The 26,769-nt window shown below is 40.2% G+C and overlaps 1 protein-coding gene and 1 long non-coding RNA gene across 4 annotated transcripts in view; one reads left to right on the top strand and one right to left on the bottom strand.

Moving 5' to 3' along the window:
• LOC111246866 (uncharacterized) overlaps positions 1-16,631 on the bottom strand; it is a 40,919-nt gene extending 24,288 nt beyond the window's left edge. Inside the window, exon 1 of one of the 3 annotated variants that reach the window (XM_086983164.1) lies at positions 16,488-16,631. In XM_086983164.1, coding sequence (XP_086839290.1) covers positions 16,488-16,502 — 15 coding nt within the window. In that variant the 5' untranslated portion in view covers positions 16,503-16,631. The remainder of the gene's footprint in view (positions 1-16,487) is intronic. The other 2 variants (XM_086983167.1, XM_086983165.1) reach the window with 2 other exon arrangements.
• LOC147756698 (uncharacterized) lies at positions 427-2,803 on the top strand. The gene is made up of 2 exons (XR_015324714.1): positions 427-566; positions 1,995-2,803. It is a non-coding gene; the product is annotated as an uncharacterized LOC147756698 (long non-coding RNA).
• Positions 16,632-26,769: the final 10,138 nt, after the last annotated feature.

Below are 26,769 nucleotides of genomic sequence, written 5' to 3'. Positions count from 1 at the left end.
TTTGGCTGATATCCATTCTTCGAGGTAACAATCAGGCCTGATAAGGGAAATCTAATTTTACGTGTTTTCCCTGCCAAAATCAAATGTAGCAATGCATGGAACTTCCGGCTGTTCTAATGCCGCTTGCGTCACGCATTCAAACAATTTTATCGGTGCGCTAGCTCGAAGTGAATGCATTAATCAAAAATTCGAAATTACTAAACGAACGAATATTCATTTTTCTAAAAGTTATTTTATAGAAAATTACATTTTTCAACCCTAGACTCATACATTTGTAGTGCAGGCCTATCGCTGGCGCAGTGGCGGCTGTCGGTAACTTCCACTACCAGATCCTGCTTTTTGCTCCTATTTCATTAATTATAAAGAACCAGATTACGCTAAATCGCTCTTTAAATATTTTCGATAGCTTCCTACATGCCGTGCTATGTTTGGTGCTTTGCTTCCACGTAGAACGTGTTAGAGTTCCTTTTGGAATAGCTACTCCCTTTCGTCGCCTACACAGGGCGTTGAAATTGTGCTCGAAAGACAAGACCTGCAGGTTCATACGGATGCCTCGTATAACTTACGTACGCAAGTTCATATATATATATATTATATATATATATATATATAAGTTTCCGCCTTGTGTTTTCTGCTAGCTTCTAAATATTGCCCTTGTTTTGCTGCTGCCTCTCCCTAGTTCGTTCGTGGCGCGCTAAGTCGTTTTTTCATATTGCCTGTCTATCTACTCATCTGGTGCTCCTTACCTCTGCATGCATACGATACCGTTGGAACTTCTCTTATATATTGCAACCTCCGCTGATAGCGTGGTAGCTCTAGTGGTGATAGTGGTCGCTATGATGCGCGGCTTTCAGATAGTAGTAAACAACGCCACCAAAGTACGGCGCGAGGTACAACACGATTGGCAAGCCAGTTTGCTAGCCCGCCAGGTACCCAGCTCGCTGTTGGAGTATCTCGAACCATAGAAGTGCATGCTTTTGCAGAAATACAGCCATAGTGACTACCAGCGATGAGCGGTGCGGTACAGCAGATTGGATTGGGCCTGAAAGTGCTCGCATGCAACTGGCAGTTGCTCTGGCAGGCAACTGGAAGGCGAGCGCTAGTTGTGTGCAATGGCTAGGACGCAGACAGAGATAAGCATCATTGCAGCAGTGCAGTATAACGATTCTCTTTGCAGAACGAGAAAAGGAAGCCATTAGAAAAGAAGTAGGCCACCTACCTTGAATTGTTCTAGGAGAAAGGACTAGCCAACTCTGTTTTGATTAGCAACGAAAACAGTAATATAGTACACTTGCTACTGTATCATTAATTTTCTCTTCTTCATCTCAAGCTCGTTTTATGTGAGAGAAGGTCTTCGTGTACGTCCCCGTACGAGAGACCCCCCCCCCCTTGCCTACGACATTAGCTTTACATAACAAGAGTACTCTGAAAGAGGTTTGCTTGCCGAGGGCTGACCCTTTTATGTTGGAATTATCAGCATAACCTTATATAACAGCTTGTCGCTACAAAGATAATCAATGAGAATTGAGTTGTAGTGTTTCTTGTCTACATTTGAGACAGTTCAGATGTTAAGGGATTGCTACAAGCTGTTGGAATATTAATCGAAATTATTATTACCAAGATCGAGGACACGTAATAGCAAAGGAAACTTGAGAAAATTGTAGCGACGACGACGAGTGTATATATATCGTTGCAAAAGATAAGTTGCTTGATAACAATAGTTACAATAACTACCAAACCATAAAGCTGTTGTGTTATTAATTAAGATTTTCTAATCCATTTCTGTTTTTGCTCATAGCAAATTATTACTGTAAATTATTATTGTTATTATTATTCTGGTAATCTTTCTAGAATAGAACTTGTGTCAAATTGTCGATTTCTGAAATTGCCAGAATTTACGTAATTTAACTGGTTCTGCATCGCGCTAGGATATCCGTGATCGCTTGCCTAATTATTGTAAATTGTTTTTTTTTTTTATTTCGACAAAAACACAGAACCCATCGCAAGGATATAGACTTTTCTAGGGCCACTAATGCTGGGTAATGTGTTTGCCCGCTAGTCTTAACATACACGTGGTGGTTTAGATTCGAATCCGACTATAGACACACTTTGTTTTCTGCTGGGAACCAGTCGTCGGATGGAATGCCTAACGGCGATGGCGGACGTAAAGCTCGAAGCATAGACAAGGCCACTGACGTGGAAACTGCACTCTTGCACAGAGAAATCCAAAGCAAGAAAGAAGCGATCTGGCGTGCGAAAAGTAAGCAATAGCCCTTCTCTAAATACTTCGGGGGTACCATGGTAAATACGATGCTGGAACGACAACAATGGCGACGATCATTTCCAATTTGTTGCTTAGCCCGACTGAACGTTTCTTAATGTGAGAAACGTGCAGCTATATACAGCCGAAGCTGGAGGCGCGCGAGTCGGTTAGCCTAAGGAAAGAAAAGTAACCCCTTACTCGGAAGAAACCTGCAGCTGGTGTAGTCTGCTAAAAGACCTGCGGCACCGGCCTATAGAAGTCATACGTGCACGAAGCACATTCGACGCGACGAAAAAGAGCCAAAATAGTGTGATCAATACGCGCACTACTGAGAAAGAAATAATTGCGCTCAACTGGTGTATATCGCCAAACGTGTTGCAGAATTGACAATTTCATAACGTTACGGTTACGGCGAAAAAGTTATTGATCAACGAGTGAGACTACACATGGGGCGAAGTTAATGAACTTCTGTTTGACATTCGGTGTATCATGTATATATCAAAATATACCAAGGGGGGCTGTAATTACCCCATAGTGTGCTGTAGTCCTTCTTTATTGTTTCAAATTTTAATGTTAGATGTTTTTTCTTTCGAATTTACTAAATGTACGTCAGTTCAACACTGCCCTAAGCCAAAGCGTGAAATAATCGATTACTGATGAGATAGCTGAACAGACATAATCAACGAATGGAAGAGGTAGCAACGGTGAGGTAGCAACGGTATTTTTGCAGTATTTTTCTGGGTGGTCATTGATTGCTCTCCAATAACCTTATTCGCTCATCCTGTGATGATAGGATTTTTGCCTGCGTTACGTGTGCATGCTGTGATAATTCATGCGAAACGTCAGACGTTTTCCAGTTTCAGTAATCTTTAGAGTCGTAGGCGTCCAGTAACGTACTATCCACACATCACGAATCCACACCACCATCTTTAGCTAGCTTCAACCACTAGCGACATTTCTTAACCAATGTCTTTGTGGCTCAGTTTCGTCTCTAGTCAGCTCTGTCTTCACGGCGTGAAAAAATTCCAAGATAAAAAAAGGGTCGCAGTTTGTTGAACGCCGAGATCGATCAGAGAGAAGTAGCAAAATAGTATTAGCATCAATCACTAGATTTGAGTTCGAATAAATGTTAACAGTCCATAGAATAATACCTTGTCAATTTTGATCCAACGGGTAAAAGGTACTAAGGAGTTCCGGATTGTTTACAATTGAAGAATACACGACGTACCTTCGGTGCTCAACTGATCAAGCTAGCAGTCTCATACAATTATTTCGGAGAGAAAATATACCAAAGACTTGGCCTTGGATCGGAACATTTAAATCTATCTATCTTACTCATTTAGCCTTATATTGCGTAATGCTTATCTAAATAGCTATGTAATACAATGTACTATTTAATGCCCATTATGAATTCCACCTCCTCAGCGTTGTTTTTTTCCTTACCATGGCTACATTTGCTGCACACTCTCTTCTGCCATCCTACCTAAAGGACACCATATCTGCATGATGGCCATTTGATTTCGTCATTGCATTATTACTGTGTTTTATCTGTATTCGCTAGGCCCGCTCCGATCTGATCACTTTGAGCAGAAAGCCTTGCATTGTGCCATTTAACGGCACCGCACTGAAGGTACATCTTGTGTACAGTCTATTAGTAACCCGACCTTTGCAGTATAGTTACAATATGATCATCTATTATTTTCCAGTATACATGCACATGTTTAGCAATAATTAAGTACACATTAAGTTAAGGCACAAGCTCATGTGGCCCAGGTTTCTCGTAAATTCTTTCTCCTCTTCTAACTTTAAAAAGCGCTGAAAAATAGTACACGTAAAATAAACTGTTAAGAAAAAAAAAAAGTAAAATGAAAATCCAAATTGTACCTATTATCGTTTTGAAATTTTTTTCGAAAGGACTTCGCTGATTTCTCTCAGATAAACTTTTAGTAATTTGTTTAGATTGACTTTTATCTATTACATCATCTAACCGCAAATCCTAATCTTGAATACGCCTTTATTTAATAAGATGTTGAAATTATCAGCCTTTAAAAGAACTACATTAAAAGCTCAAATTTGATTTTAGAATATGAGCCAATCGCTGACCAAAAGTATGCATACCGAGAAATGGTATACATCACTTGAACACTGAACAACAGCACAGCAGAATGGGAAGGTAATTTACCGAAAACTGCAGAAATTTATGCGTCAATGATAGTATGATGCGTAGATGCAGAATTTGGTAGTAGAATTTATCAAATCACGGTCTAGAATTAGGACGTCAGCCACGATAACTAGTATTCGGGAGACACGATCCAATCTTTCGTACGGTCACCCGAAACACAATCAGACCCTCTAAATTGATAGTTATACGAATCATGATTGATAATGACGAGTACTACTGCTGCTGGGGCGTAGTTTTTAGTAGTTTTATGATCCGCATCAGGGGGGGGGGGGAGGAGTAGATCTGATGAAACTCATATTTCAGATTATAGCAAATTCAGTTAAGCAGATATCTCGTTATGTCTATTTTTTCACGTTAATGCAGTTTTATAATTCTATCTACACTTGCATCGGTGTAGTTCGTCGGCCTCATATCAACATACGACTGTTGTTATTCTTTACTTAAGTTAAACTTTACCACTGATTCGATGGTACTTACTATGATGGACCGGCAATTCTTCGTAGTAGAAACGATTGCGAGATGTTAAGGTAAGGGCCTAAAATTTTTAAGTTTAATTAATCAGGCCTTTTATTAGCCTGAAAAAAGAAAATATCAAGCAAAACTGAACATTACAACAAATCAGCTAAGAGTAACAAGTAGTTGTCTCGAAAGAGGGTAAGGCATCAAGCAGAATACTCAACCCACACAGAATAGGATCGTTCCGACAGTGTCCCACCGGTGGAACCCTCTCGACGGCTAAGACTACTATTACGGTCGGTCAGGGAAAAGTGAATCATAACTGTAGATTAAAGAATTCTGCTCGGTTTACCCACTGCACCCACTTTGACGTCTAGGACGTCTCGATGGAATGACAAAGCATCCGTTTCGCGTAAAAACCGTAGTATTGTCAAAAATTACCGAGAAAAAAGCAGGAAAACATTCTATCCATTTTGTCTTTATGACGACAAAGGATACACATTTCTCATCTATGACAATTAACAAAAACACTGATTCCGTTAAGCCCTGACTTTCATTCCCTCTCTGGCTGAGCGAGCTACGACAACTACATTAATAAGGATATTGAAATGATAAAAGTAAAGGAAAGGTTGAACCTAGAAGTCGGCAAGCCATATTCGAATCATAACATTGGACAGATTCGAACTAAGAGTTTATTTCAGGTACGACCAACAGCAACGCTTACGGGCACATACGGAGAGGTGCTATTGACTCACTGGAAAGAATAATCGTGATAGGACCAATGTCGTTACATGCTTGATTATTAGATAGCGCAACTTGGGTTGGGATCTGTTTGTTGTGAGCCCATTTGGTCTCTCTGAATGGACCAGAACATCTCCAAGTGATTAATTTTACCATTGTCAGGAAAAAATTAGTTTGACTGTGGTCAAAGGTGTTATATGGAAGGGCTGTAGCTCATGCTCACACTCACGTTTTTCGTGAATTTGAAGTGAGTCACTTACGGCCTTACGGCGCCAGTAATCACCAAAGACGAATGTATATGTAGGGAATAGTTCCCGATATGTTTCCGAACTGTTTAAACCGTTCCGAACCGTTATATATGATTTTACCGAACCCGACGCGTTTCGCCAGCTTGACAGTGGTAGCACTAAAGTTCTACTAAATCAACCCATGCTTTCTGCCTCTGGTGAACGTACAAGCATTATTGGTTACTATAATATCCTGCGTTGTTACGCGTCTTGTAGCCATCTCTTGAGGTAAAATACATATCAAATGATATCATTAAAAACTTCTTTTCTTTTATTGGACGAACGAAAGCAGTATTTGCGCGGACAGATGGCTGGCTAACTGCAGGCCAATTATCAACTGCGGTTAGGCCGGCTTTTCAGCCGGTTCGTACAATAAGGACATAGCCCAACGCTTCTACAGTTATATTGTTGTACTTTAATTCACAAAGTATAGAATTATTTTTGATATGATATCCTCGGACACTTCGGAGTGTTCAGCTTCGAAATACACGTCACATGCTTACAGCACGTTTAGGCGTGTCAGGTTAGGTGTGAATTATCTGTGATAAAGGGTTTCTTATCGTTAGCAATGTTTTTTGTGGCGTTTTTCGTCTGGGTGCTTCAAGCCAGCCAGCCTGTTTGTCTTATAGGCATGCTATATTATATAGCATGTACAGATTTAGCAGGCGTATCCATTACGATCGATACCTCCGTCTACTAGCCAAACGCTTGGGTATTCATCAATATGCTAGGCGGCCAGTCGATTTAGTTCTAATAATAGTCTACGAAACAGCACTCTTTCCTGCGCCCTTAGAAAATGACGATCTATTTCGAGACACGAAGGTAGATATCGACTGTACTACATCCGCCAACACGGAATTTCTACAATCCAATATATCGCCTTATCTAAATCCTTTAACGGATCATTTAGATAAGTTCGTTTCGACAAATGAATGCTGTGAGCGAACTTAAATGGATAAATTCTGAGTGCATCTATAAGTTAGAAGTTAGAGTTGAAATATTTTCGGATAATTAAAATTTCCCAAACTATGCACTTGAAATTAATTTGAAAGTCAGAGCTTGGTTTATCGTAAAGTACAGCCAGACTCTTAGCTATTCTAAACGTAATTCGGGTGCAAACTCTCGTATACGGGTTGGTCTCTCTACGTTTGTACCCTTTCGACTTTCTCTTCTAGCCAGCCTTTTTACACAGTTGTAACTTCATAATATAGCCTTTTTCGCTAAACAGTAAAGTTTAAAATACGTTCAAGAATTAACAGCCGAAGCTGAAGTAGCGCACCTGAGAACCTGATACATTGTCATTTATATTTGTTTTGAATTTAGACATACCCTCTGATTTTTTACGACCAATGCTCCTGCAGAATTGCCATAACAGGCTGAAAATTATTACCAGGATGCGTATTGTTATAACAAACATTTACGGAGAACAAACTCTCCGTATAATACATATAATATAGGCAGACAGTAGGATACGAAGAGGTTAGCCGAAGAATGAGTGGAGACTATTGAAATTGGTTGGGAGAGCTTAGAAAAAATAGTCTTATTTATTCCAAGATAGACGATTTGCGTCTAATAACTTATATCGTTAGTTCAAATTGCATTAACAGCGCTAGTCGTGCCCTTTAACGCTTCATATCTTAACGATTGGTCCTTAGAATTCAGTATTTCGCCATCGAATAGGGCTATTAGGAGGTATCTTGGATGCGGACCATTTTCAGTTTGGTCTATTTCGGTGAGGAAAAGTTTGTATTGCCGGCGTTATCAATGCATAGTTTTAGAAACCCAAAAACACAGCTCTTTGTTGAGAGTGAAGCGGTACCAATTAAATATCATTAGAGAAAAAAAGCCCCGGTATGCGGTGTGTGCAACTCGTAGAGTGTGAATACTTAGATGTATGCTTTAGAAATGATGACTCTAAGAAGATAAAATAATTCTATATTTTCCCTAAACACTACATTTTTCTATGCGGACCGTCCAACAGCCAAGCCGCCTTTGAGAAACTGATCTCGGTATTCCTAGAAGTAACTCATCGAGAAGTGTTTAAAGAATAGGATTTAGTGCCATTACGTTCCCGTTGCGCGGTGCTTTCGAAGCAGCACATAAGGCATAGCGTACGCGGAACGGCTTACTTGTTTTCGGGTCACAGTTGGTGGCGACCACGAATTCGGGCGAAAGGTTGCAGTAGTTAAAGTAATAAGCCTGTGGACTTCCTGACCGAGTCCTGAGAAGTAAACCAAGTATATGCTCTTATGTACATCGTCTAATTAATAAGAACCTACTGAACAAAACATAACGTTACCGACCAATAGAGCTGGAATTACTTAATAGCTTGGGTTTCTAACTCAAGAAAAGTTACTGGTTTAATACTATGCTACATAGAAGGATTTCTTCCTGATACGGCCCAGCAATCCCGAACGACCCGTTTTGCAATGATCGATTTGCCAGCTTATTTAAGCCCACAGCCAGTCGACGATTTCGCGTCGCACGGGCAGAATTTATTGCCGTGATTGCATTGCCGTACCAAGAAGCATTAAACCAGTTAGACTTTTGTCGAAAATAGTCGATCGCAGAATGAGCGTATGTAAATTAATGTTAGAAAGGCTGACTCTGCACGTTATGGAATATGTAATGTGACGGTGAAGAAGATTTCAGAATCGCGAAACACAGGACCTACAGCTGCCACATACCACAGTTATCATTATAGAAGTTCTGTCATGGGAAGGCCAGAAACGCTCTACTGATTTAACTTCCCACTTTGCAATTTGCTACATAAATTAAAACAATATCTTGACAGAGAGTACATTATTCCTGGTCGGCACCACGAATCAATTCTACTCCAAGTCACATTGAGGCTACAGCTTATAATAACGCAAAATGTTCTAACTCTTTAATAATAAAACTGGTACTTGGTGTAGTCGTTTGAGTCCGTATTACCCCAAAAGCATTTTTATAGATACAGACCAAACAGAACTGTAGATTATATAGCTATTTATTGCTTCCCGCTTAGTGCAATTTGCCACCTCTTACGTGTTGCACGTTCGATGAAACTCGGTTCTCGATAATCGGACTCTTTTTACTGATAATGAAAAAAGGCACCTTAGGTAGCTTAGGGCGAAGATCGAGGACATCGTCAAGTTCTCCCAAAACGTACACTCTCTCGACTAAAAGTTTCGAGAATTGTTCAAGTACCAAGACGTGTAACTTCATCAGTTCTTAGAAGACTGATTTATGGAGGGCAAATTATCATCAATACCCGCTTTTTACAAATATACAAACACAACCTACCATTAGCTATGCTGCGGTCTATTATGTGACGCGCCAAGGATATCATGAAGAATTAAAAGTCTTAGTCGATAAGTGCATAGAGAATAATAACAAACAACATAGGCTTTTAAAACTTAATTTCAGATACGATGAAAAAACCAACAAATTGACATTGGCAATTAATCAAATGACAAGAATAGAAAATGTTTCGATCAATTTACAGAGACACTTGTATTCAGTCGAAAAGTCCCCATTTATAGGAATACAGCGACTTTTATGCTTGAAAAGGCATCAACGGCACGACTTATCTATGCTGCTGAATAAAATGCTGCTAAGGATACTCATTATTATAGTCTAGACGTTTTCAGCACTTGTTAAGATTTGCTGACTCAGGCCGTAGGAAACGAAGTGTAATGGTACTTCGACAGATTATTTTAAAGGATTCGGTCTTGAAGCACACCAGCGAACACGGCCATTTGATTTCGTTCGGATAAAGAATTTTCGGCTTTTTTTGACTAAGTTGTGTTTTTATTTCGGTATCAATGATACCAGGAAAGCATTTAAGGTAACGTTTGTAACCTATTTGTCATGACAATTTTTTGATGAAGTAACAGGCACACAAAAAAAAATCGTTCTTAGGTTCGGTTCCAAAAGTAACCGTTTTTACAGTTATTAAAAGGTTCTACGAAACCTGGAGTTTCTACTTGATGTAAATAGAGAAAGGTGCAGATAATTCATTTTTACGTGTAAACAAAAATTTAATTTCTGAACTTACTCCTGTCCAGTTATAATTTACCATTGCGGCTCGGTGTTCATATAATAAACACGTACCCATTTATCTAGACCTTCGCTGGCCTTTAAGTGCGACAAAGTTTGCGTTAGAAAATGAAGGGCAGACCCTCGTGGATAGAGTAAACGACACGTTCCAATCTTCATTTTGATTTGCTCTACTTTGGGGTGAAATTCGCGAATTAGATCAGATAGTGTCTCTAATATTACAAAACGTATTCGCGTTCAGACTTAGCTAAAGGGCTCACATACAGGCCTGTAGTGGACACCTTATCAAACAATTTACAACCATTTCTAACTCCATCTAAGTTAAATTATTCACCGTCACACAGGATATAGTACCTTTATTACCACTATGAGTCACGATGAAGATCGAGTTGGCGCTTTCTAGCTTCACAGCGGCAGGTTCATCTGTATGAGGCGATTCTGTGGCACGCCAGATGTAATCAATGTCATTGGCCTGGTTCGTGCTGCCTCTATGCTAATGCCTTACTGTATGGAATTCATCGGGTAAATGGTACTGATTCATTCAAGAACTGTGGCCTCTCTCGACGACAGTTATCCTGACAAAAACAAAGTTTTTTTGATATTATTCAAGATATTAGCCTAGGCAAAGCCAAAAAATGCAGGTACAGTCTAGCATCTTCAGGGAGTTGTACATCGAATTGGAGTAGCGATTATAACTTTGTTTCCCTTTTCTATTGCTACGCAAAAGTTTGCTTTTAAAGTGCAAAGCAAGCCTACTAAAGGTTTCATCTGCCCGTTACAGTGTGTCTAGCCAAAACCGCATCAAGGTTTTAAAGCTCCTTCGAGTTTCTTTCCATAATAATCATTTTTACCATTGAAGCGAGATGAGTTCGCAGTCCCTCAAGAGCCTCATAATCCGTGATCTTCTACCCGTACCACGATACCCCACGATAACGCTTAGCAAATGCATAATACTGGACTGTGAAATGAAATTTTTTTTTCATAGGTTAGGTTATTGGGAACGGGTTAACTGGTGTATGTAAGTGGCGTGTTTCTGCTAATTAAGCTTGCTTAAGATTACGTTGCAATTAAATTAATCGAATGGCTTCTGCACGCGCTTAATAAAATGCACTTAACAGCAATTATTTGTGAATTTATTTTTTTTTTACTAAACGTTGATAGAATTGTGAGACCTATGTGTGTCGTATACATGCAAGACCCCTTCTCTTATTCAATGAATTACTTTTTACCACTTAGTTGTCGATAAATTTTCATCTGTACTTGGCTCCTCCAAACGAGCTATTTGAATATTTTTACAAATGGCACATTCGAAAGCAATCAGGATACGAAATGCAGAAACATAAATCTTTCATTGTGGTTTTTTCTGTACGGCGCCAGACTGAAGATCGCAGCTGCGTATTCCCTTGATGGTCTCGAACATGGCAGGATATAGCTCACTATAGTTGCACGACGGACTTCGCAGTACATAAACAACGGAATAATTCGGTACGTCCGTGTACTGAAAAGGGGAAACGCCTAACAGGTATAGCTTCCTGTTTTATGAATTATCACATACAAATCAGAAATACAGAATACAAAAATCACCTTCCTTCATAAACTAACAGAATGCAACATTGACTGTGGCCAATGGTTGACACGTTCTGTATGAAATATGCGAAACTTAAATTATTTAACTGAGTGGACTTCTAAATTTCCTTCAGTAGCTTATACCTTTAATGAATTAAATATACCTTTCAGAAAATAATTTTGTAAACACTAACTGACTTTAGGGCTTCGTATATAAGACGCATATATCCTTTTGAGCTAAAATGTCGTCGAGTACGAACAGATGGGCAGTAAATACAAAACGTCTAAAACATTCTAATAACGTTTCACAGAATGCGAAAATTGATTTTTTTGCAACAAGCCGGAATCTGGCCCATTTCGCTTATTTAGGTAATAGTAGATAACTTCAATAATTTTCATTTAAGGCATTGTTTCACAGCTGCGGCGAAAATAGAAGTAAAAACATTAATCCAGGTTACTGTTAACTATAAGATCAACTTACTTACAATCGACTGAATAACAATATGAAGCAACACCAGCCAATATTACGGATCTTATAAACAATAATCCAGAAATAAAAATTTAGTTTTTTAGATCTTCATCGTTCTATAATCGCAGCAATCTAACGGCAAGGACACCTAATAGCGTCCTGAAACAACGTATAGAACAACTGTATTGTAACGCAAGCGATAAAATATCTTCCACGGGTAAAAGTGCCACGAAATTAAAACTGCATGGAAAACTCTGGACTATGTTCCATTCATTCTACAGCCATGCCAATATTTGTCGATCTGTTAGATAGCCTTTTGGTTGTATTCTAAAATGATATTTAAGGCATCCTTTTCTATTGAGCGTAATTTGTTATCCATACAATGCGTTTGTTGTTTAATTATCTATGCAGAAAAAGTAGAGACCCCATAACCAAAAAGTTCTGCCCAAAGATGTCCGTACACCTGGAAACAGCCGGAAGGACCAACCAGTTCCGGAACTGAATAGAAATATACGATAAAAAGGCATTGTTGTCAGTGAAGTAGCACACTCATGTCGTTTACTGCTACGTTAACTATCTAGCTACAAAGACTTTGAAGACAAAAGCTTCCTTACGCTACCTATGTTTGAGACTGTAACTGCAATTCCTTGTTGCACTATCAAAAGCGGCACTTTTAATAATCATATATATATATATATATATAATGGTGATAAATTCCAGAAGGGTGACGAGGGTCGGTAGTAGTAAAATAGGCGTACTAAACTGGTAAACTGTCTACGAAGCAATGCTACAATAATAATAAATGTTTATTCAGCGTATTCTCTGTATTCAGTGCTGACCGCTGTTATTACGTCCACTGCCCCTGTGGCAAAATGTCGCACGCACCGGAAGACTGTACGGACGATAAAATAATACTATCACTGCTGGCGGGCTAGTCGCACACGGCCTGTAGACGATTACGCATAACCTTCGTATGGAGGAGGAGAAAGGTTCTTCCTTCCGGAGCAGGCCTGTGACCTAATTTTTACCCATATGCCCCTGCTGATTTTTGCGTGGGTGATCCTGGTCGGCTGAATACTTTCATGCGCGAACTAGTCTACAGTCAGTTTATGCGAGAGTGTACATAGAGCAGAAATAGCGATCCAAATAATCTGCAGATGCATGAACGCTGTATCTGCTATAATTATAACCGGGACAAGTCGGATGCGTGAGCAATCTAGGTTAAAAACCTATTTCTAAAAATTCGAGAAACGCGGGGTAATTTTTGTGCATTAATTATTTGACTCGCATGTTACGACCTGACATGAAGGATGTAACTTCTGAACCTGCAAGATACACGACCAAAGCGTTTGTAAATTTTCTCGGATTCCATATGACACACGCATTCTAGTTCAGACACCTATTTAAACACAAAATAAGCAAGAGGTTGATACCCGTACAGCAGCGGAAACAGACTAGCCGTCACCTACGAAGTAATCAACGACTAGAAGTCTGATATGTTCTCTATCAAAGTTTAGACAGGACAGAATTTCCTCTTTAGTTGATGCTAAAAATCCATGACAGTTAAATTCATAGACAAACGACCGCGTAATCAGACTACACATCGGAGACTGTCAATTCCAGAGTCGTCTTGCTATATATATATAAAATATAGCGTAGAATGTTTCGGGAGAAGTGCATCGCATGCAACCGTGAGAACGTTCTGATTGTGACAATTTTCATTTTCTATGATATTAAAACCATAAAGTACCTGTTTCTATAAATCAGTGATTTCAGTACTTCGCCTGACTTGTGCATTATTCCCTCGTCTGTTGGTGCATCCTACATGTTTCAATTTAAATTGCTATCATTAGATAGAAATTCTGTATGACGGTCAACGTACTCGACTGTACGAAGGGGATCTATGCAGAGAATTGTTTATCTTTCGTATTAGGACGCCAGCGTCGTGTGCATCGCTAATACGTCTCGTAATTCACTACGAATTACAGCAAGAGTTTTACAGATAAACGACTACCGTGGTGATGTTATTCTTCTTGTTTGTTTGTTACCAGTTTCGCAATGGAAATCAGAGAAGCCGTCTAATTATAGTTGGGCAACTTCTCTGTTATGACCCTCGGTGCACAGTTCTTCTTAGACTAGAATCACCGAGAGAGGTCCGGGGATCGGGGGACTTAGTTGGCCCCTCGCAGACGGCCTCGGCTGTTGTTAGAGCAAATCGTGGCTCTCGGCAGTTCTGGCTATAGCAATACATCTGAATGAGGACAGAGACGTTAGATGACGCCAGTGGAAATAGTAACTAGGAGGAAGGAATCCACTATGCGATCTCGTTTTTGTCCCATCTGTCCTAGTTGCTCTTTCTCGTCGCTTACCCATCTGTTCGTCGCCATGTAGCCGGCCTATAGTCCTGGTAATCCCGTCTTGTAAGTAGGTCTGCCGTCCTGTAGCGGCAGCTACTTTCTGCCTTTTCCTTTTTTTCGTCCGTTATCTTTGGACAGCTGAACGGAGTGATATCACAACAATGCTTTAGCTGTTTTGCTGTTAGCGTACGATGTTCCGCTGACCCTTCTTGCAAGATTACGCCTGTGCTCGAACAACGATGGCGACGAACAGCCACTATAACAGCGTCAGCCAGCATCGCATCTATGTGTAAGTACCACGGCTATGCTTGTTCACATAAGCACTTCACTGTGCGACCAACGTTACCAGGCTCTCGACTGTTTGGAAAAACTCGTTTATCCTACTACCACTACTATTTGGCCTTCTGATAACCACTTATCAAAATGTAGAGGGATTCCTCAGGTGGAAATGGTGACGATTTGCCACACGTATAAGTTTTATATTTCGAATAAGACTGTCAGGTATACATTATTCATTTAGAAACATTGCGAGCGTGCTGCGTATCTTTTTACTATCGTTTTGTGGCCACTTGGCGCCTCGAATTGCATTTCATACAATGGGCGGCTTCTGAAAAACGGGTTTTATTCGATCTGCAATGTACATCGCTTGAGAATACTCAAGTTGAAGTGCCATCTGGATATGTGGGCAGGATGCAGCTAATTAGACTTAACATTCATTTCTGCCAGTATAGCGCTAAGTTTCTTACGGAAGTTCAAAGGTCATTAGAGTATGTAGTATCGGCAAAAAAAAAAAATAAAATATGGAAAAATAAGTATACGTCCATTTTTTTTTCAAGCAAGCTTCGGGCACCGGGTCTCTGTCCTGTTCTTAGCAGCAAAACGAGCTTCATTAATCTGATGGACTGATGCAAAATTGAATTTTGTATAATGTGAAATGCAAAAATCGTCACGTAGCTTGATTTTGGTAACTTTCCACAGACGCCTGGCCACCCTTAGAACCTATTCTTATAGTTGTGAAGCTCTAACGATTATAGGCGTTATCGATTTGTTGATCGACCCAGCTATTCGCTTGTAGCAGTTCTACTACAACTTAAGGCCACAACAACGAGTGCAACTTGTATAAGCTTTTTGGCGAAACGATCTTGATCAGTTGGTGCCGTTAGTTTGACTTGATGTATGTGGACGCCATCTATCACTTCGCGCATCATACAATACTAGGACAACCGGCAACGGTGACACTGACAAGCCTTAGGACAACTCATACGACTCAATGCGATCTCTAATCAATATCTGTCCCGCATGGTTATCGTTAGTGAGTGAATGAGTGAAATAAAAACTGAGCAGAAAGAGTAGGTAGTGAGGATAGTAGGCCTATGGACGCTGGACTTAAGAAGCCAAGGCATAACGTTTGAGGTCAAGGAAAGTTTGACTTATCGAATTTTTCTAGGTGGAGCAAGCGCATCAAAAGTGTCATCAATCGACATCTTGAAATACAAGCAGACAAAGACGAATCGAACTGGATTCAAGGCACGTGGGATGACACAGGGCAAACTCATTTGAAAGCATTGCCCTATGGTAACACTGAGAACGTCAATCCTCACACCCATAATAGGATCATAACCATAATGCATACACCACCACTTCAATGAGTGCAGCTTTCTCAGTGGAATTCCATGTAACCTGGATTGTCGCCCATTGTCAGATACGGTTCGACGGCGCACGGATGTAAAAATATCAGGTACATAGTCTGTAGGCTGTTTTAAATATTCTAGTGCGTGTTTTGTATTTTACAACTGCATGACAGACAATACCTAGACTAAAACTGCATGAACTAATTTTAAAAATATATCGATTTTAAATTAACGCATCATTTCCTGTATTTTGATAATCGTTTCGGAACTTAGACTAGAAACGTGTTAGAAACTTCACACAATACATAAAAAAAGAAAAACAAAAATACAAAGTTTGACAAACTCAAGCATAGCTACGTATTCACTCTTTTCGTGCAACGTGCACGTATATACAGCTTCTGGTAAACATGTGAAAGAAATATAACGTGCTCAATCAAGTGCAGAAAGTCGAATTACGTGAAAGATCTGGAAATTCGAAATTTGTGATGGCTTACCTTTGGAGACCGCATACCCAGACGCCAATGGACATCGCGCGAATGCTTTTTTGGTAAGCCGCGTCTGTTTAGCTAGCCGTTCGGTTTGTACGTCCATTGATTCATTGTTGGTAATCCCTCCACTGACAGAGTTTACGTGTAGGGAGTTCTATCGTAAACGACCTACAGGCGAATTTTCAAAGTACCCAAAGTGGCGTCTATTTAATCCGCCTCAAGCAACGGTCGTCCCTACATGTATGAAGGTAATATTGTTAAATAATTGTTTATGTAGGATCAAACCTTCTGAACTCAACTAGACTCGTAGAATCCATGGGACGGTAAGCATTCTGATGGTCATATATTCACCCTAATCGTGTGATATGGTGTTACCAGCAAAGCTGAACAATGGAAAAACAGCTTTGAAAATACTAGTGCTGTTCTCGATGGCGTTTCCGAAGGATTTAGCTTTTTTATGTATAGGATAAATGCAACTTTATTAAGCGTCTTCTAAGTACACGTCCAGAGTTACATACAATTACGAACACCGTCATCTTAAAGCTGTCTTTGGTTATGCCACAGGCTCAACCTTGTAGCCCCGAGTCAAAGTCAGGGGCATGCAAGGGCAACATCTATAGGAGTCTAATAGCGCAGTTTTTCATTTAGTATGTAAACGAAATGCTGTCTTATTTACTACTAGTTCATGGTATGAGATTGATAATATTGTGAATTCGGTTGGATCATAATGATTGTCCTTTCATTAGGCACCCAGCAGCAGGGCGTGAACGAATAGCGTAAAGGATCAGCTCGTTCGGTCGTGTTGGTTTTCATCAGCGATGCAGGTAACGTCTTTGATGGTTCGAGATAAACATTTTGACCCATCTAGCATGGCTTATCCAGCTAGCGATTTCCAATGCTGAAACAAATTCCGGAAATTGGCGTCCAACTTTCCTGGAAGCAGCTAGCAATCGACTGATAGTCTAACTACCCAGCGAGCTTTAGCAGGGCGAATCGGGCAGCGATAACTGTACCCGCGGGCAATCAAGACAGTCAGGCTTTTAAAGAACCAGTTTGGACAAAGTGACAACGATCGTTTGCCCGTTAGGGTATCAGATTAGAATAAGCTATGATGATTTGTAGTGGTTATTTTTGCACTATGAAATCACAGTAACGGCTAGAATGTTTCGCATTGAGGTTAAAACGGTCAGCCTTATCGAATTTGACGTAATTCGTAATCACTTTTGACCTTACCGAAACCTGTGTACGAGTCTAGCCCGTACACACATTGCAACAATTTTAGATTTTCTTGCAGATGCTTTTTAGAACAGAAGCATAGTAGCGACCTATGTACGGCAGAACTTTAAGATACGCATCTAATATACGTTTTTGTGTACAGCAAATTGTTATAAAGGCTATAATGAGCCTTCGTGTTAGTTGCGCTATCATACAAAGCCTTAAGCAATACCGTATAAACAAGCACCGTGGAACTTGAGGTACCTAATTTGTTTGGCAGCGGATCAGTTTAGCTGTTTCGTCAGACAAGTTTGCTGTCGGCAAAGTTTCGACGACGTCGTTATCAATGGTCACTCTAAATACGTGCGGTAAATAACGCAGCGAACCATTGAAAAGTGAAGTAATAATTAAAGAAGGGAACGAAACAATGTGAGCGCATTTGACCCCTATACAGGGTCGGTGGAGTGGCCGCATCTAAACAATCGACCTATGCATTGTACAATCTTGGAAGCGAAACTGCCTAAGCTAATTGGAGTAATGTATGTAAATCGTTATAATGCTAGCTCCGACTTAACATTACGGTAGTGCTTCTATCAATTCTATAGACTAACCTATGTGATACTATTCAACGCTCAATATCGTGCCGAGCTTCGTCCCTTTGCCGTTTGAGCAAGTTGCCGTTTGCCCGTTGCCGTTAAATAAGCTGGTGCTAAAAACCTCTCTCACGTATTGTCTATTGTGTACCGACTAATCGTGTATCGACAACGTTCGAATACAACCCTGATTTAGAATAGTAAACTTACGATGCTTTAAGATATTTAGGCGATCTAGTACCTTTACATTATAGAGTACATTATAATCTAAAACTACACCGACCTAATCGGTTCGTTTCGATTTATTTAATCAACTTATTTCGTTCTATTTTTCCTTAAAATAATGCGTCTAATTTAGATAAAATGGTCAACCTCGCTATCCACCTTGAACAACCCTCGTGGGGTGAGTCGGTCTCATCTCTTACTGACAAAAGCTTCCGTATGTTGTATACTACATATATATTCGTTATATAGTCATAGCATAATTGGAATATATGTTACAATTCTGTTAATTGAGAGCTCGTATGGTGAGTATGCGTGCTAAACAATATCGCTTACCTTAATAGTTAGTCCTTTACCTTTAGTAGGCCAACGGTATAGCAATTCGTAGCCGAAAATGTTTCGGCTATGGTCGAAAGGTAAAGAGATTAGTTTTAAGGTCAGATATTTAGGTTATTTTTGTCTGACCTACCTGGTTACTCTACTAGGGAGACTATGCAGGATAGCCACTGCGCATACGTAGCTCGTATCATCTTTACTAAGAGCTTTCGTGTGCTTTAGTAGAGTAACGAACGCTTCAATCACAATTGTATTGGATATTCTTTAATACACACAGAAAACCGATAGGTATGTTTCCTGTACGGGACAGCGCGCTTCCAACTCACTATACTCTGCACAGATGACTAGGGTTGCTTTTCCGTCCCGGATGGCTTCGACGAGGGCATAACCACAACGTACTTTGTTTGCGTGGAGTGCTAGCTGTCACTACTGCCGATCCATCGCTTAAAATAGGCGAGGTACAAAATGAGGCCTAAGGACCCGACAAAGTAGCGATAGTCATTCTTCCACCTGGCGCTTCCAAGACATTGTTGGTAGGTCCCCGTCTTTGCCCCTATTTAACTTTCGGAGACTCCGAGACTGTTACATAGTTAATGTACTTACGTGCTTTCGTCTTATCGAAAGATTAAATCGAAAGAAGTTGCGGTAGTGAGGTAATACATCTTCTTAGCTATTGCGCAATAAACTACTTGGTTAAATTTAATGTTTATGAAGTATTTAAAATATTCTCTTCGTAGTAAGGTAAGTTGTAATCCCAATTTGTGCACAAACCTACATACGGAAAATGTTTAGTTGAGGCCACGTGCCTTTAGTACGGCATGTTTAGGCTGACCGAACTGTTGCAAGTAGATTATATATTATACGTATTTACTGTGAAATCTATACAACTACTTGATAGCAACGTTTCATGAAATGTGTTCATAAAGCGTGTTACATCACATAAATATGTTGATACCACAAGCTGGAACGGACGTTAATAGTGTCTCTGGTAATCCTATTTACCCCGAGTGACTATTTCTACCTGACTACCATTGGCACACCAATAGTGAGCCATAGGGCCTCGTTCTGGGCTGGCCGGACCCGGCCAAGCAACCATTAAAAGACCGTAAGCAACGGCCCGAACACGATGCTGCATCTACTGTCAACAGAAACACCTTCGCTGTAGAAATCAGGACTCTGAAGCTAACGGGCTGAAAGGTGCAGTTAATGAAAGCTATCTTTATGCACGATGCACTCGCTTGATGTATCATATGATGACACTAGAACTGCTAAATGTGACCAATCGTCAGTCATCAGCCGTCGATAACTTATGACTAGTTTGATTTGATTTTGCAGCAAACAAACATAAATTAGTCACTTGTAGCCCATACGAATTGGACAAAGTACAATGTGGTTATAAATGTTTAGATACGTAGAAGCAACTACGCTGTTCTATAGGACTAATGTAATAAAACGCAGAATTATTAAGGCCTTGGGCATACAATCTTCGCTACCCAAACGAGGTGGGGTGGCCAATTTTCAGCAATACGGAGCAGCTTTTACACACAGCATCAATGAGGGATAAACTGTCAACAGGCAGTAAGCCTAGCGAGACCGAACAGGCGATAGACAGAGACTAGAAATAATGAAACCCCAATCTTATTGACCGGTGATTTTCGTGTGCGGCCTACTAACGGATACTTGCTTAGACATTTTCAATCCGAACGAATCAGGCAGTCTCGTTGAGCAGTAAAATGAGAACGGAAAAATTTGCGAATAAAAAAGGACGCGCTTCATACTATATATTGTATTTCCAGTTTAGGGAACTAGCAAAATCAATAAAGTACTATGTAAGAATTGTGCACGGAGCATAACAAGCATCTAGAACAAGGATATTTTGAGAAGTTTTCATGTTAAATAAGTTCGTATTTTATTTAGTGACAAAAGTGAACCATGGTTTGGCTTTTTTTTTTTTACATAATCGTTACTAATACTATTAAGGCTGATTCAAGTACTGCCACACTTCAGCACTGCGTCTGTAAACTCCCAGAAGTAAGGCAGGCTTTACTGATGATCGGGTAGACGTTAACACGTGGCTTTCGTAGTTAGTAAAAACTCTGGAAATGTGCGGGGCGGGAGGTATCCTTGGACAGCTCGCTCAGTAAATTTATTACCTTCCCGAGAGTTGCTTTCAAAGATAGAAACATTTTCGGCTCTTCTAATTATTGGTGTTTGCTAACGGCCGTAACTGAACCTGAGTCAATGTACCTATGCAGTATTAGCTATTGCTTAATTGATGAATTTACCATGTACTTTTTTTTACGAGTGTGTACCTAAGAGACTTGCTTCAGATACGTTGCCTATAAGAGACCAGATTATTATTTTAAACCATACGATTGATGTCTGGACGGCCTAAGATGTAGGTTTACTAATCTTCATCTGGGTGGCTTTCTCTCAAAACAGTGACCAAAATAATTGCAAGAATCATACAAAAGACAGATGCGACAAATTCGTGAGATTGCTTTGAACAACGCCACCGTAATCATCATATGTCAATAAATTTTATTTAAAAAAAAAAAACATCTATTTTGAAAAATGAATAATCGGTGCGTTCGTGCTGCTATGAAAACTTGCAGGTTAACTTTTATTTTTTAGCCATTGCTGAGTAACATCCGTAGGTGAAAGGATTCGGCTTCCGCAGGCCTATCTACGGCGCGCTCCTAGCCAGTAACGTTCCCATCAAATCATCAGCGAAGGCTCAACAACCTTTTTCATTAAGTTTTTAATATCATCGTCATAGTGGGTAGTCAGGTTTGACCAGCATAAATCTCAATGCACCTCCTACCAGTTACTCGAAATTGATCTCGCAGGGCCCGGGCAGTAAACGTCTATTAAACCTATTGCTGTAAAGTTCTTGCTCCGCGTTATGAAGCCAAAGAAAAAAGTGTGTGAATGTGCAAAACCTATTTATTTTATACTACTCATAACATATTACAACTAGAAGGAGGCAGAAAGCAGATTTTTTATTGCATCTCGTTTTACCTGAGGGCCTAGTCTCTTTGCCTATCTGTCATATTGAGCATTGTAAAAACGTGCATACTTGTAGCCGAAATATATTTAATTTTGGACTCACATTTATAATAACAATAACAGTTTTCGTGGCCAATGCTTCGTACTTGCGGGATCCCAAAGCTTCGACATGAAACGCAAGTTACGTTTCATATGGAACTAGTCTTTGTTGATGGGTAGCATTTTTAGCTATTGTGAAGCACCTGTCAAGGCTTGGGGCTGACGCGAGTTTCATGTTTAACCAGGAAACCTCGACATCAATCGTTTTGCGAAGTCTGTGACGTTGAAGTTGTCCCAGCAATGACGAAATCTCAGTTTTGCCGTTCGAGTTTCTAGTAAACGTGGCAATGGCCGAAGAGAATCGGTAGACAGATGTCCACAGTATATTGAAATATTCATAGTGGAAGCTTAGCACGAGCATGTAATTGAAGAGCTGTGCTTCGGAAAACACGTTCACCGTCACTTTCCGACCGTACTCTTTGCTTAGCGCAAGCACGATGCTTTCAGTTGGACCGTTAGTTTTCTGATTAATGATAATCGCTGTGGGATCACTGTTCCTCACTGAAAAAACCACGACCTGATCTTCCTTTGCTTCGCCAATGACTGATAGTGGAAATAAGATCTCAATGTGAAAATAATACGTGGTTCGCCAATCAGGCGACGAAATAGGTTTCATCGTAAAATGTAACTTTTTCATTGTTTTATTATGAAATAACATTGAAGCCTGATTCAAGCTCATCGCGCAGTCACCATAGTGGTCTTGATAAAATGGGCGGTTCATATTTACAGGATCTTGATTGACCAGCGTCGAGCTAATTGAGATGTTGAGAGCAACTGCTGTGGCAACCGTTATCGTCACTGCTCCCAGGATTACCATAAAAATAATGTGAACCAGGGGCACCTCTTTGCGGCGACGGGGTAGAAAAAAATCAATATGCCATTCACTGTCATCATCACAACAGTCGTCATCTCTTGATATTGAAGAACATTCAGAAGAGCAATCCATCACGTGATATTTATAGACGTGTTTTTATTCGTCAAAAGCTGGCATAGCTTCGTTGCCATCTTACAGCTACTAGGTAGGACGACTGTCAACGATAATAACAGCGTCCGAAGTACCTCGTATTTCGCTGGCCGTTGAGCAAACACCCCAGTAATAATGGCCAGAGGGGCGAACGCTGAAACGCACCTCAAAACAAAAATCGACGAAAAAAACTAGAACTACCGACGCGTTCAGAAGGCATATAGAAAGCGCATTGTGACGGTAGGTAGTCTTGTTGTATCTTAGTTTTAATTATTGATAGTTTACATTCTGTTCAGCATGGACTACTACTTGTGCGATTGGCCTGGCCTCGCCTGGCCTAACCCCATTGATATCCAAAACTCCAAAGGACGATAACGGTTTCCCACTAATCGTCACCCCATCACGTAATAGAACACATTTATGTAGATTTCGTCACATTTTTTGCTAGGAGCAAGGTAAGCATCAGGCTTAACGTTTGTAACAATTAGTGGTACTCCTTTAGCGGAACTCGTATTTTATATACGTGTACATGATTCCAAATAGGCCCTACAGGCAACATCAAACAGCACTTATTTAAAATAGATTTACCAAAATGCGAATTCGAACAGTCATAACAGGATAATCGCTCTATTAACATAAAGTTACTAAAATGCATAATAAAATATTATGCCCTCTTATAAACAACGCATCTACAAAAAGATGCACAATGTCTCAGTTTCTATAGAAACCCTGAATCGTTCATACAGATGACTCCCATATAATTTCTATCCTAATTTTCGACATGTCCGACATGGAGAATGGGTATCTAATACTGCGCTCGGTTTTCTCCTTCAAGGAGTCCACTCAGACAGTTCAGCCTACGAGATCGCGCCAGCGTGTAAGTACCGTGTCTCATACAATAACACAATTGAAGCGCCTCATTGATGGTAAGATCTTCAGAAAATTGAGTGGAGCCTGTGTTACGGCATCCATTGCTGCCTTCGCCAGCACCACTGCGCGATCGAGTCATCTCTTTCTTCTTTGTTCCATCTGTTCCAGCGTCACTCTGAGCGCCTACTTGGTCCGGGTGATACAGCAAGTGAGTGCAGGCATCGGGCGCTGCCGTCAACTAAGACGGTGTCATTTATTTTCTTAGTATAGTATCCCGCGGGGATATGCCGAGTACGTCTTTTTTTTTTTGAATTGGGCCGGATCGTCGCCCGTCGCTCAGACCTAGCACCGCCATAGGCTCATTGGCCGGTTCAGAAAGCAGCTTCTTTGTTCCTCACAGTGTTACGGATCAGCGGACCCGTAAAATATTGGCGTAATCTATGTGTCGCCTTGTTCGTACAGGGAGGAGGAAGAGGAGTCAAAATTGACGACTGGCTTGTAAATGGCGAAACTTGTCCGTTGTTTAAGGTTAGGTGCCGGCTATTTTCATTGCACAATCGTAACAACTTGTATGCACAGTGTTGTCTTCAATAGCTCGAAATAGGGCAGTGAACGAGGTAGCTATATCTTCAAACTGAACACGTAACAATGCACTTGAGGTGATGGCACACAACGGAGTTGATGCTTCGATAAACGTCTTTAGTAAAAGCATAGATTCGCAACGAAGGCGCAAATGTCATGCATTGAAAAGTCGATCGATCGATCGATCGATAGATTATAGTATTTTTTATTTCTAGCAGAAATGGATTTTTACTCTTTATTTCGTCTGTCTTCAGTCTGTCACGTTAGCTAAAACCTTGCTCATATGCCTACAGTAGAGCTGACAGACGTTTGTAACGAACGATCCGGTATTTCACTTGCTCAACGAAGCTGCTGCTTAGTTTGCAAATGTGTACCAATACGAGATAATAGTGGAGATCGTCTATAATATGGGACTTGGTTTACCTGCTCTAATATAATACCGATGCTTAATTCGCCTATAGACCGTATACGAAGTTGACGGGTGGTGACTAAAAATGAATTTATGGAACATTTGTATATGAATGAGACTGAACTGGTCCTTCAAAAAGAGAGCCGTCCGTTTCCAAGAATTGAAGTGTTGAGCTATTCGTGGCGCAATTTTTTTAGCTTGATGCCTAATTGTCTACGCAATTTGCTAAGCAGTCGGTCCTTTCATATCTGACGGCTATTTGTTTTGTTATTGCATAGGGACTTTTCGATCACTCTAATTCCCTAATCGAAAGTCGTTTGTGATGCGAAAAGCCTATTTCTGAAAATTAGAGAAAATCCGCGTATAATCTTGGAGAAAACATATTTTCGTTAAGCAAGTTTTTTTTTGATGATACACTGAGATTTCCTGTTTTATATATAGTGCTAGAATTAGAAGCCGTTCACAGATTGTGGGCAAATAAAGACCGCTTTGTTAGAACTAACAAAAAACTATTATGCAATATGATAACAACGAACGACCAAGGTTTCAAGTTGAAATTTCTTAACTAATTCGGTACTAGTTTTGTTTACCTAGGACTAGCTGAAGTGGCAAATTTTTACACCAAAGCTAGCTGTCTCCACCTCGTCACTTTATGCCATAAACGCACACGCCCATAAGAAGCACGTAATTTTCTTTGTCCAAGTCGTTAGGCGAAGGTACACATGCTACATTCATTTCAATCAAATCACGGCCAAGTTATAGTGCTTCAAGAGCACAGACAATCAACGTTATTAACAATGACTCAAAATTAGTTTTATTTAATGTTCTCATATTAAAGTTCATTAGAAAATATGAAACTTTGAGTCGTATCTATTCTCAGAGATACATCGACTTCTTCAGGTATTCATTATTTATCCACAATGTCTCGTCGCGTTATAGGAAACGAGGTGCGATAGGCAATTTATACGAGCGGAATTTTTTTCTGGATATCATTTACCCAAAAAATGACGGCGCTTGATTCGATGAGAGAAACGATACATTTTTATTAATTTAAAAGTTCGGAAAACCGAACTTGCAGCGAATGATATACTATCGGCATGTCCATAATAATTGCTTACCTAATTATATGACTCTACCTAAGCCTCTGCTACCGCTTAAAAATTAGAAGTTTTGATTCTTCCTCGTCTAAGAAGAGGAAAAGCACATCTCTCTTTGGTTCCTATTAAGCCTTTCTCTTTTCTAGACCTAGCCAACAGACAGCCGCTTTTATTGTCTCGTCTTTGAGTTTACCTCATCATATTATGGGTATCTATTACCACATATAGGTACTGCAGTACGTACCTAACAAACAACCTTGCTATATAATAGAATTAACTCTTAAGTATTCCGTGTACGTACGACTCATTCCATTGGGTAAAAGGCTATCAAATGCTACTGGTTGAATTGACCAACAGCAAAAGCGCCAGTTGGGACTAATACGTCGTGATTTCCTTGGCCAAACGATGCTCGTACCGTCAACCACGGGATTGGCGCGCCGCGTCTTCCACAGCCGTCGTAGGTTAACGTCTATGCGGCTCTGGCCTGTGCGTCCTTTCTTTTGCGTCCTATTATTTTTAGTTCACTTTATGTTCCCAAGATCAGAGATTTGCGTGCGATGCTTTGCGGTTGACGTTAGATCGAACACTTATATTTAAAGGCGTAATTCTGTGCAGAAATGAAACAAGTACCTACGCGTATAACCGTATCGTGAGAGAGTGTCCCAACTGCAAGAACAAAAGATTGATTACTAAATACGTTAAGCGTCATCCAAATTCCACCCGTGTGCTTCAGTAGATGCAATTTCTGAGAGAATACACGCGCGCTTTTTCGATTCATGCCGCGAGGCGGAAAAGCTCGAATTGTTTAGCGAAGCCTTCGTTCCCTGATATTCATCTACTGAAAATGATCGGCTCAATTGGATGAATTGACCCATGAGCAATCCTTTCACGA

Source organism: Varroa destructor, unplaced genomic scaffold (assembly GCF_002443255.2).
Source record: "Varroa destructor unplaced genomic scaffold, Vdes_3.0 BEIS01000003.1, whole genome shotgun sequence".
Taxonomy (NCBI): Eukaryota; Metazoa; Arthropoda; class Arachnida; order Mesostigmata; family Varroidae; genus Varroa; species Varroa destructor.
This window is presented reverse-complemented; position numbering and strand designations above follow the sequence as displayed.